General features: G+C 29.1%; 1 protein-coding gene and 1 pseudogene across 1 annotated transcript; both read right to left on the reverse strand.

The window, feature by feature from the left end:
* Positions 1–4,171: 4,171 nt before the first annotated feature.
* LOC129901134 (probable 2-oxoglutarate-dependent dioxygenase AOP1) lies at positions 4,172–5,695 on the reverse strand (annotated as a pseudogene).
* Positions 5,696–10,022: 4,327 nt separating this feature from the next.
* Positions 10,023–11,388, reverse strand: LOC129900781 (probable 2-oxoglutarate-dependent dioxygenase AOP1). The gene is made up of 3 exons (XM_055975825.1): positions 10,964–11,388; positions 10,501–10,822; positions 10,023–10,403 (listed from the first exon to the last, which is right to left on the reverse strand). The coding sequence occupies exons 1-3, from the start codon at positions 11,341–11,343 to the stop codon at positions 10,149–10,151; spliced, it is 957 nt and encodes a 318-aa protein (XP_055831800.1). The 5' UTR covers positions 11,344–11,388; the 3' UTR covers positions 10,023–10,148.
* Positions 11,389–13,012: the final 1,624 nt, after the last annotated feature.

Below are 13,012 nucleotides of genomic sequence, written 5' to 3' on the forward strand. Positions count from 1 at the left end.
CTTGTGTTGTTTTTATTCTCTTTAATTTCTCTGTTATTATTTTCTTCTTGGAGGCGATCGGGAAGGGATGAGAATTAGTCAGTATTTTTTCCCAACAAGTAGTATTAGAGCCTTCGTGTGGAATAATTTTTTTGAAATTTTAATATGCTCTGTGGTTACAACTTTGTCTGATCTTCCACATCAGAAAAAAAATCTGAATTAGAATTATTGAGCATTTGGTATGGAATAATTCTTTTGAAATTTTAGTATGCTCTGTGGTTGCAGCTTTGTCTGATCTTCCACATCAGAAAAAATTTCAGAATTAGAATTATTATTTTCAAGCAGAAGTTTCGTTATGGTGGAGTAGCAAGTGGAGTCTGATTCCGGTGGAGTTTGCTATTTTGGTGAAGTTGCTTTGAGGTACTTGTATATTTGATAATAGTGAAAATAAATACAATCTAAAGAGGTCTGTCTAAGGAAAGACTAGGTATTTAATTATATTCTTTGTGATCCATCTCTCTTTTCTAGAACTAATTTAGTGGGTACTTTTTCATTGCTATTGTCCTTTTATTAGTACTGTTAAGTATGTGGGGACAAAATTTGAGAAGTTTGGTTAGAAAATGAGTTTTGAAGCTGGTTGGGTGAAAAAATAAAGTCAAAATTGATGAAAAATTATATGCAGGTGTTGTCAAAATCTAATATGCATTAGTTAAGAGATGAAGAAGCTCCAGTGGTGGTTCTCGAACTATGGCGGTTGTGATTTATGACATGTATGATTGCGGTGGAGATGTAGCTTTGAGACTTTTCTATTTTTCTGTTAATGCAAGGAAGTATCAAAAGAGGTGGTCAAAGATTCAAGTCTAGTTAAATGGTAAAAATAAAATTAAGGATTTGACTAGTGAAATTTTGAAATTTTTGTGGACTTGCAATTTTGATCAATAACTAGTAAACTCGGATAAGGTAGGATTGTAAGGAGCGGTTCGGCAAAGGCTTCGACAGTACGCTAGGATAGGTATCCTTATGACATGTTGTAATTCTCCAAGGTTTGTCATGATAGAGGATGATATAATTCTAGTGCATCCACATTTGCGCATGGACATTGGTTGATAGGTGATGCTAAGGTGTGTGGTGGAAAGGATGTCGATGGCTAATGGACTCTCAAAAAATCAACAAGGGGGTTGCATCATAAATTATTAGCAAATTTTTTCGACATGAGCCAAAACTGAAATTCTTGAAATTGGGAAATGATTTCAAGTGAAAATTCTTGGATTGGTGATATTCAATCTGAGTTGAGGTACTCTTTATGGTGTAGATGTGATAATTCTTGATATTAGAATTATGATTGTCGGTAGCAGACAATGTGATGATTGTAGTTGCGCATGGTTGGCCGGATTTTGAGTCAGGTGAAGGATTGACTCTGTTATGTGTAGCTAGACAATTGTAAAGGTCAATGTGTTGAATTTTTTTCTTCTTCTTTTTCAAAGGTTGAGATTTGTTGGTGATTGATTTGAAAAAAGAAGAAAGAAATTCAGTCAAAAATGTTGGCTATCCTACAACTATGGAATAGCAAGTGAAAATAGCTTTTGTTAGCTATTTAAGGATCTTAGCTCCATTATTGGTATGTACACCAAATATTACACCAAATACCAAAATGTATAAAATACATGGTATATTAATTTTTACCATTGAGGAATTTGGGGATGGTATCTCTTGGAGGTCTCTTGGGTATAATATTTTAGGTATTGGGGTGTGTGAAAGAAATATTGTGTGTTATATGGTCGTAACAATTTTCCAAACAGTGAATATTTTTCTGGGTAGTCCGTGGTTTTTCCCTCATTGGGTTTCCACGTTATATCTTGTGTTATTTTCATTCTCTTTAATTTATCTGTTATTATTTTCTGCTTGAAGGCGATCCGGAAGGGACGGAAATTAGTTGGTACTTTTTTCCAACATTGTGGTGGGTTGGGGTCGTGACACCAAATTTAAGATATTTTTTTAATTTTTAAAAAAAAGAGGGATAAAATGTAATCAACTCTTAATACTATGAAATTTGTGTAATCCTACCTATTTAACAGTAATATTTTTTAACTAGATCTTCCTAAATGATTTATTACTTTGATTCTATAGTTAATCTCTAAAAATTAAATAATATATATATTTATACTAACAACACATTATTCAATTGTTAAAGAATCCTACTGCTTTTTAAAACAAAATGAAATTAAAAAGACCGATTTTTTTTTGAAATGTAACACGTGAATACAAGTGATTATCTTCTCTCTCTTTTTGTTCTTTATCTCTATTAGTCCTTTTAAACGTAATTTATCGGCTCTCTAAAATGAAATATGTTGAACAAAGTGGAGTATATGTGTACATACGTTATTGAACCTTTTTTTTGCAATTAATTGTGTTTTAGATTAACTCCTCATAATTATTTCTAGTATATAATTAAATAGTGAATTATCTCAGAAAATCTCATTCATCTATATATAATTTTTTTTTTAATATGTCGTTATTAACAATACACTTACTGCTTTTAAATATAGAACACACACCCATTAACATTTATAAATAAACCATTCAATTAATTATTTTTTAAAAAATAAGATAATCCTACCACTCGCCTACACATACACTTTTGATTAAAGATTAGATTGCTCACTACTACACCATAAACATGATTGTATGAAAAAGTTGATCATGACTTATACCAAATATTTGATGTGCAAAGAAAAATAGACCTCTACGCTTTAAAGGAGGTAGAAGACTAGTATGGGAAAAAGGACCATCCAAAATTATTCCATCGTCCGGCTTAATTTATGTGACACTATTTAATTAGGCATGGAGATTTTAAGGAAAAAAAAGAGAATTTTTAAAATTTGTGGTCCCAAACAACCTTATATATTTGTGTGAATATAAATCATCTCATAAAATTAGATTATTTTTAAATTTAGAAAAATGACATTCTTCTTTAGAAGAATTAAAAAGAAAAGAGTGTAACATAAATAAAAGACAAACTATTACTTATCTTATATATTACCTTAAAAGCATGAACTCCCTAACTTAATTGAATAAATTAATGCTAAATTACTATAATAATCTCAACTACAAACACTCATCTTTATCTATTTGAATGACATATATTCTCTAGAAGGGTTGTCATGACTTTTTCGATAAGTTGTGAGTTTTCTGGAGGCTTGTGATTTTTTCGATAAGTTGACTTTTTCCAAGGGGTTATAACTTTTTCGATGAGTTTTGACTTTTCAAGGGATTATAAATTCTTAGAAGGATCGTGACTTTCTCAATGAGTTGTGACTTTTTCAAAGAATTATGACTTTTTAAAAGGGGTTGTGTCTTATCTGATAAGATACAATAAGCACATGTTCATATTATTCTTTGTTGGCTATAATTTAAGAGATTTCCTCTCATATTTAACCACAAAATAATCTATCATAAATAAAGTTGATGAAAAAATCTCATTTTGGACCTCATCTATTAGTGTACCATACACTTCTTTATCCGGTCGTTGTGAGTATATATCGATCCACTTACTTCAAGTAGACCAGTTAAGCCAACCTGTGCCAACGAATTTTGAGGTGTATAAGTTTAATGTTAGTCCATATTGGAACTTCAACTAAATTTGAATCGCATAAAGCCCATTTTAGGATGACGCTCCCAAGTCTGAAAATATTCCTTAGTAGTCTTACTCATGACCGTGGTTTACTTACAGTGATTTTAATGCTGCCACTTTGTTTGAATTCATAGTCAGTAATGTAATCATAAGTCCCTGTCGTCGACACCGTTAGCATGAGATACACATGGAACGCACATATTCAAGAACTAATATTCAAATAAACATGAACTTTTTGAATGGGTTAGAAACAGTGGCGGAGTCAGTATTTCGACTAAGGAGTGTTAGAATATAAAGAAGTTAAATGGCCTAAAAGTCAAGGAGTGTCAATATATAATATATTTACATACATAAAAAATATTTTTATCTAGCTACACAGTGTAATTTTTCAACAAAAAGATAGCGGTCGACACCCCTCAAGTGTATACCATAGATTTATTTACTATTCGGATCTTGAAAAGTATTTCATGAATGATGCAAACAAATAATATATTGTAATCAACGTCATGATATTTCGCGATCATGCAAAACACGGATAAATTAACTAGTATTAGCCGCCAAACTAATACACAAAACACAAGCATATACTCACAAGGAGTATATATATTTATTCTACTAGTAAACATAATCAATTAAATTAAATTCAGAGTCCACAGTAGGTCTTCAAAGCAGATTCACATTTCATGCCTTCTTCAGTGTAGCTGAAAGTAACGAACTCAAGATGAGTAAAGGGCATATAAAGGATGCTCTTCATCTACCAGCTCTTCTGGTGTATTTATCATGTATCCAGCTTTAGGTATTGTAAATAAACCAACTGAGTACCTTGCTTCATTTCCTCTCGTCATCACTTTATGATATGGTGCATGCATTCGACCATTTGTCCATGCCTACGTACAAAAACAATTTTTCATATATTCAAAAAAAAAAAACTCAAAAATTGAAATACAAAAAGCTAAGTACGTTTGAACTTCTATACATCCATGACAATATAAAAAGAATTTCACAAATCAAGTCACCTAAAATAATAGCTATAGATAATCGCCCATAAAAAATGGGCTTAGTAACCTAAAGAATAAGACATGTTGACTGCCATAACTGGTTAAAATAAGTAGATATTATAATTTATTGATTTTATCTTTATTAATGGCGGAGCAAATTATAATGTGTATAAGAGAATTATACTCTATATATTAAGTTTTTTTAAAAATTATTAATATATTAAATCTTGATTACCTTTTGTCAAATTTCTAATTTTACTAGAGTATATTGGGTGAACACCAATATTTATTTTAGTGAGTTTGAAGAGCTTACATGTAGTGAGTCACCAACCATGACAATGAAAGTGTCTGGTGTAAAATCTACATTGATCCATTGTCGATTTTTGGTCAAAATTTCAAGACCATTCACCTGATTTTGGTATAATATGGTAATATTGCTCGTCTGTGTGAGCACTTAGTCCCATTTCAATTTCACTGCTTTGAGGTGCTTTATACTTCATCAATCGAAGAAGATAGTCGATCGAATTCATATGCTCATCCATGTACTTTTCGGCGCCTAAGCTCTCCAAAATCATTCTTCTTACTGTATGATCTAACTCTGATAGTTGCTCTGAGTATGACTGAATAGCTTTACTACAACCAAATATAAAAATAACAATAATAGTAATATGGCATGTTAATTATAATAAGAATTAATGGAAAAGATTAATGTTTTTACCAGAAGGAGGGGTTTAGGCCATAGAGTTTGAGTGAATTTTTCAGCTTTATGAGGGATGTTAGCATCATCAATGCCCATGCTTTCATATAGTGGAATTGAAGGATGTTAGTGTCCAACATAGCTATTGAAAGGTTTGGTTCGAATGTTTTTAAGTTTGGTTTGTAAAGGGAAATCAAAAAGCTCTAGTGAGGATTCAAAAATGGATTTTCGATTGTGTATTGGAATTTTATCAAAAGAAGCTTCAAAAGAACCATATTCTATTAGTGCTTTGTGAACTTGGCTTTTTACTTGGTTCCATACAAGTGTGCCTGGCTTTAGGTCTTCATGAGAGAAATCTACTTTTGGAAGTTTGATGTTTTCAGAACTCATATTTCCTTCTAAGAAGAGATTTTTTTTGTATGATTGTTATGCTTAATTTAATTTCATGCATGTAGCTCAGCTATATATAAAGAATTTGGAATAACACAGCCTAAAATGTTGTGTTAAGGTATCAAAACTTATTTGGATTTTAATTTCATAAATTCAAAAATTTTAATTCAAAATTTTCATATTCAATTTGAATGGTTTGAACGCCCCACCCTATTCTTAGGTGGGCTTATAAGGATATCAAAAGATTGAATAGGCTATAGTAACGTGTTTATTGAAGGAAAGGCAGAATGTCTACCCATCAAACTTATTTACACCCAAAATAATTTTTTCAATAAATTTCTTAAAAGCTTGATATTGGAAACTCATGTCCAATAAGAAATTTTGAATTTTAGTGTACCAAACATATATCTAAAGATTATTTTAGATCACAAGTTTTAAACGTTTTTCTTTTTTTCTCAAACACAATGTCAAAATCAAACGATACCACATAAAATGAAACGAAGGAAATATACCACACCCATCTAAATTATAAAAAAATACACTACTTTTAGAAAATATAAACACACACCTATTAATATTTATAAATGATAAAAAGTTGATCATGACTTATATCAAAATATTTGATCTGCGAAAAAAAAAGACCTCTATGCTTTGAAGGAAGTAGACTAGTATAGGAAAAAGCAACATTCAAAATTATTACTTTCACGTCTTAATTTATGTAACATTATTTTATTAGATAAAAAAATTTTAAAAAAAAACTATTAAAATTTGTGGTCCAAAAGATCAAAATAACCTTAAATATTTGTTTAGTTACAATTCATTTCATAAAATTTGCTTCTAAATATAATGACATTTTTTAAAGATAGACAAAAAAAAATGTCACATGTAGACTAAAAAATGAAAAGAAAAATGTCACATGAATTAAGATAGAAAGAATACTAGTTACATTAAGATAAACATGTGCTTTTTGAATGGGTTAGAGAATGTTCAGGCAAAATAAGATACGACCATGAAACAAACAATAAAGGATAATTACGCATGGCCATTCGACAAAAATAATTATTAAAAAAATGGTTATTCATTGTATAGACATATATAATCATTGTATATTTTATGTACAATCAAGTTATGTTTAATTTTTGAATGTATTATAATGTATATTTAGTGTATAGCTCATATATAAATAAATAAAACTTAATTATATTTATTATAAATTAATTAATTTATTATATATATTTAAAATTGTTATAATCCTCAATTTCTAAGATAAAAATATATTGTTTCGATAACTAATAATTTTACGGTAAAGAATAATTACAGATCCATAGCTCAGCTATCGCCAGCTATACCTCCAACCCACCCCCCTCGGAAAAAAAAAATACTAGACAGAAACATTCAAGATGGAATGTGGGGTAAAACGTTTTTCTGCAAACCAAAAAAAAAAAACTAAAATAAAGTTATGCCGTATCAATATAAGGTACATCCTTATATTATCTCACTGAACAAAAAATATCTCTATACTATTTTAAAAATTGCGAGATTTCTCCTTCTATTTATCTCTGTCAAAAATCTCACGGCATAAAAATAAAAATTCTAAGCATGTGGCTTTACTCCTAAATAAGGCTTCAAAAACTTGCAGTTTCTTTTGATCTGAACATCAGAGAATACCAAATCCACCCCAACATTAAAGAATGATAAGTGTTATTAGTCCTAGGTTTACGGCACCACTTTCAAAAAGTATAAAAAAGTTAAATTCATACTTCTACTTTCTCTTAACTTCAAATAGAAAATTATGCGAATTCAGAATTTAAAATCAGTATAAAATTTAAAATATTATAATACCAATGTAGATGAGAATGACGCCTCTCTAGATTAATCCTACTTTGATTTTATTTTAGTCTATCTAGCATCCAGATTGTATTGTTAAATGAGTGCAATATTGGAACTATCCAAACCCACAATCAGAAAAGAAAATAACAAAATTTGCAAAATTTCCTGACATTTCATCAAACATGTAGTGGACATATTAACACCAACTTAGAAAATCTTGATTATTTCTAATTGTTCTTAAGAAACAATAATTCCTCTCAAAATAACAAAAAGAGACGAAAACATAAATCAAATACATTAAACAATTAAAGCACTATAAGAACAAGAAAGAAGAGAAAATTTTCAAATGACAGCATATGAATAAGAATTTCGACAAAAAGATTTAGACTATTTTCGAACTAAAATGCTAAAATTTTGAAGCCTCCTACTTGTTGGATCCTGGAGGTGGAAGACAATCGGGACTGGGGTGGGAAAAGTCACGGACCTGACACATTTTTTTTTGTTGGTGTCGTTATAGTTTGTTGACTGCAATTAACAGAAGGATGGATCTTACAACTTTTGAAATAGTATAGGTATGTTTTTTGTTTATTAAGATAACATAAGGATGTACCTTATGTTTAGGCCATAGTTTGGAAATGGTTTTAGCCAAAAATTCTAATTTATTCATACCAATTTATGCTGATAGTGATCAAATTTCCTAAACTTAAACTTTTATCTTAAGAAATAGGTCATAATTATAAATATTTCTACTTTTATTAAATGAGAAGCCGGGACAAAAATTAAAAAGGGACAATTTCAAATATATAAAATAAACTAATTAGTTTATAACAAATATAGTCATGTTTTATTTACATAAAAAAAAGCCAAAAATCATAGAAAATATACAGTGACTATACAATATAGCTTGCAAAAGTCATAAAAAGTATATATTGACTATACAATATAGATTACTGATATATGAGATATACACTAAATATACATTATGATATCTTTTATACATGAAATATACATTAAGTATACATGAATATACACTAAATATACATTTTTTGGTAACTAAAATAACGAAATGGCCATTTATTATATTTATCTCAATTAAAAATACCCAAAATAGAGATAAATAATCCGCGCAAAAATTTATTTGGCACAGCTGATGAAAACTATTCCTTTTGGGGGGCTGTATATTTGTGTAAGAAATCCTATGACAAAAGCAATAGGGCAAATTACACTCAGGGGCTATTTGGCCAAAATAATTATAAAAAAATAATGGCCAAAATAATTATAAAAAAATGACGATTTTCTGTATAGCCATGTATAATTAATGCATATTTCTTGTATAGTCGAGCTATATTCAGTTTTTGAGTGTATCATAATGTATATTCAGTATATAGCTCATTCATAAGTAATCTATATTGTATAGTCAGTGTATAGTTATTATATATTTTCTATAATTTTAATTATTTTTTATTTAAATAAAATATATTTATATTTATTGTAAACTAATTAATTTATTGTATATATTTGAAATTGTTCAAGCAATAAAAACATTCTTCGGCCCAAATTCCCACTCGTACCCTACTTCTTAATTTTGACCAAAACAAACTTCGGCCCTATTTAATAAAACCCAATCCGTGGCCTCTTGCTAGTTGCTACCAATCGTAAATACATAAATATACTATATTAAGAAAATATTTAATATTTATAGTAATAATATTTTTTTCAATGGACACTTATAAAATATTTATTATATAATTTTAATACATATTAGCTAGAATAATTTATAAAACTCATATAATACAAGTTTTATTTATAAATAATACATTTATCACACTTTAATACACTTATAATACATTGTGTCAATTTCTTGTCAAACAAGTATAGAATATTTTAAAACACTTATAATACATTTATATTGAATGCATAATTTACTCTTAATACATGTCAGATATATCATAATATTGCTATGTATTGCTATAGATGATAATATATAAAAAATATAGCTAAAATCAATAATTATTTATTAAAAAATATTCCCTCTGCGCGACTTTATTAACAATAGAAAATGGATAAATAGCTATTTTAGTCCTTGGTTAATGTGTAATTATAGTCTTGATTCCTATATTATAATCAAAAGATTAGACTCAAAGAAATCTCAAGATAACACTGCAATTCAATTTTAAAGTAAGGATCAAACAGACCATTCGCATGAGAACAACTAGAAAGAGATCGATGAAGATTCTACCGCAATGAATTTAAATTTTCTTAATTTGAGTGAGATATCATTTCATCAATTTGAAGAAATGATTATTTCTAAAATATTTCCCATTTTTCAATTGTAATTGTATGTTTTTCACCAGCAATTCTTAAAAGTTAACATTAAATTATTCATTGATTCTCAAACCAAACATGAAAAAGTAAATTAGAGCGTAAAAGAAATCAAATTCCTTAGATACATGAACAATACATTAAATCATCATCTAGAAAAGAAAATAAATTGCACTACTATCACGTACAATATTTTATTGGATTCATTATACAAACAAGACACATAAGAAGTAAATTACTAGGTTGGAATATAGAAATAAAAAGAAACCAAACATAAATTATATGAAAAATTCATATAATTTCAAACACCACAAAAATCTTTAACTAAATTCTGCGATCTTCGACCACGTTCTGTATCAAAGAACTTGATCAAATCAAGATGAACAAATGGCTTGAACTTCAATGGATGTTCTTCATCAACTAATTCTTCTGCCACTTGTATAATTTTATCATCCTTTAAAAAAGTAAATAATCCAATAGTGTATCTTGTTTCACTCCCACTTATATCCATAATTACCTTATGAATTGGACTAAGCACCCTATCATTGCTCCATCCCTATAAAAATAAATAAAACACGAGTTTAACTTATGTATACTGATCGCGAATAAAATAAAAACATTGAGAGGTAAGTATATAGGAGTAATGTATTTACTCTGATTGCTTCACCAGCCATGACTACAAAAGAAGATGGTGGAAACTCAAGAGTTATCCATTGACCATCTCTAGTTTGAACTTCCAAACCTGAAATGTGATTTGGGTATAGTATGGTTGTGAACGTTTTATCGGTATGTGGGGGAAAAACCATACTAGTTTCCATCGTCTTTGGTGCATCGTATTTCAAGTATCGAAGGAGATACGTGGTTGATTCAACGTATGATTCACAATTTTTCTCGATTCCATAGCTCTCAAACAACATTCTAACAACCTTCTTATCCAACTCCGCCATAATCTTGGAAAACATCAATGAACTCTCACTATAACAAACAAATTAAGCCCGAAATTAAATTATATATAATAATATGTTGCATGTATATTCTGTACCCATTGAATCTAAATTCTTACACGATCGTGCTATATATTAAATGTAACAAAGAAAATGAGAAATCATTAATTACCAAAAAGATTCATTTCCTTGAGGCCACATGAGATTGGAAAAGCTTTGAATACCTTGAGAAGTAGTTGCATAATCAATACCAAAAGCTTCATGATTAGGTAGAAATGAAATTTGGCCAACATATCCATGATAAGGCTTTTCACTTGTGTTTAAGACTTTTTTCTCTAAAGGGAGTTCAAATAATTGTTGACTATTAGCTTGAAAAATGGATTTTTGAAGTTGGGGTGAGATTTTGTCATAAAGTGCTATGAAGCAACCATGGTTTTCAAAGGCATACCTAATTTCTTTACATGTAGATTCCCAAGTGATTGTGCCTGGCCTTAATTCTTCATTGTTAAAGTGAACTACTAGTAGTTTTGGTGAAGCTGTTAGAGAACCCATAAGTATATTACTATATTTTCCTTGTTTTTTGTTCTTTTGGTTTTCTTGGTCTCTAATTGCTTGGCCAAATATATAGATAATTCCTTTAACTTATTGTCCTTAATTTTTATTTTGGCCCTCCATCTCAATCTTGTTTCATCTTAATTTTTAATGTATCATTTAAAAACATAAAAGATATTATTCGATGTAAATTATTTAGTGTGTGTTGATAAACATATGAAACATTCAATTAAATAACACCACATATTTTATTTTTATTCATGTGATCTAGGTCATTTGGATTTAACTCAAATACCCGCTTTTTAATTTTTGATTTAGCTCCAATAAGGATTAAAAAAAAAACATCTTCAATGCTAGTATAAAACAAAGATCTTTGGTCATTGACAATAACACCACTAAAAGCTAAAACACAAAAGATTCTCTCATGATGTCAATGATTAAGAAAACTGACGTTTTTTTCTCAAGTTGTCAATGATTAAGAAAACTGACGCACTTACTTTTTACGCAAAAATGTGCAAAAACTAAAAAAAAATATTATTTTAAAATAAAATCAACGTTCATCCATCAATTTTTACTTATTTTTTTTACGAAAATTCACGGTGTCCATTGATTTTTAAAATGCAGAACTTCAGTTAAAGAACATAAATAAAATTAATGAAATCATAAAAATTAATATTTTGTGTTAAATAGTACATAAAAAATAAGGTTAACAGGTTAAAATAGAACAAAATTGAGATAGAGTGCCAAAATAAAAATTGAGACCAAGTTAGAGGGGTTTATGTAGAACATTTATTTACATATAAAATTAATCTCTCTCACAGGGAGCAAGACCCATTCTATAATCTTTTAGAATTAAATGAGGTGACAAAGAATGCCAACTAGATACTGTACTTTTTAAATTTTTGGTAATTAAAATCTCCAAATAATTCATGTGGAAACGTCCAAATACTCATTAGATGTAGGGTGGGTGTTGATATGTTTTTTATTGGTTTACATTATTTATTAGTTAATTGGTTGTTTCCTAAACAAAGTTATTTATTTATAGATTACTATTTATGATGATGATTGATGAGGAATATAATGCTAATTACAGTTAACTAATTGATTTTCCAGGAAAATCCTGTCAAATAGGCACCATTAAGGACCACAATCCCTTTCAATCTTTTAGGAAAAAAAGGTTTTAAATTATGGCTTATGTTAGCAAAATTTAATGTTATGAAGAGTACAATAATGTTTATTGTGTACTAGATCAAGAGTATGTTGGACGTGTACATGTATCACATAAAAATAAAAAAATAAAGGGCAGCCCGGTGCACTAAAGCTCCCGCTATGCGAAGGGTCCGGGGAAGGGCCCGACCACAAGGGTCTATTGTACGCAGCCTTACCTTGTATTTCTGCCAGAGGCTGTTTCCAGGCTTGAACCCGTGACCTCCTGGTCACATGGCATCAACTTTACCAGTTACTCCAAGGCTCCCCTTCATAAAAAATAAAAAAAATATTATACATTTAATTTCAAAGCTAAATTCTTCGTTTTGTGTGTTTTAAATTCTTTTACATGTATTTGTTGGTTGGTTATTTTTCGAAGAAAACTTTTTATTTATTTATTTATAGAGTACTATTTAATTTTTGTTTTCTCTTTGTAGTGTGATGTCAAATTAAGATATTCAAT

This window comes from Solanum dulcamara, chromosome 8 (genome assembly GCF_947179165.1).
Source record: "Solanum dulcamara chromosome 8, daSolDulc1.2, whole genome shotgun sequence".
Lineage (NCBI taxonomy): Eukaryota > Viridiplantae > Streptophyta > Magnoliopsida > Solanales > Solanaceae > Solanum > Solanum dulcamara.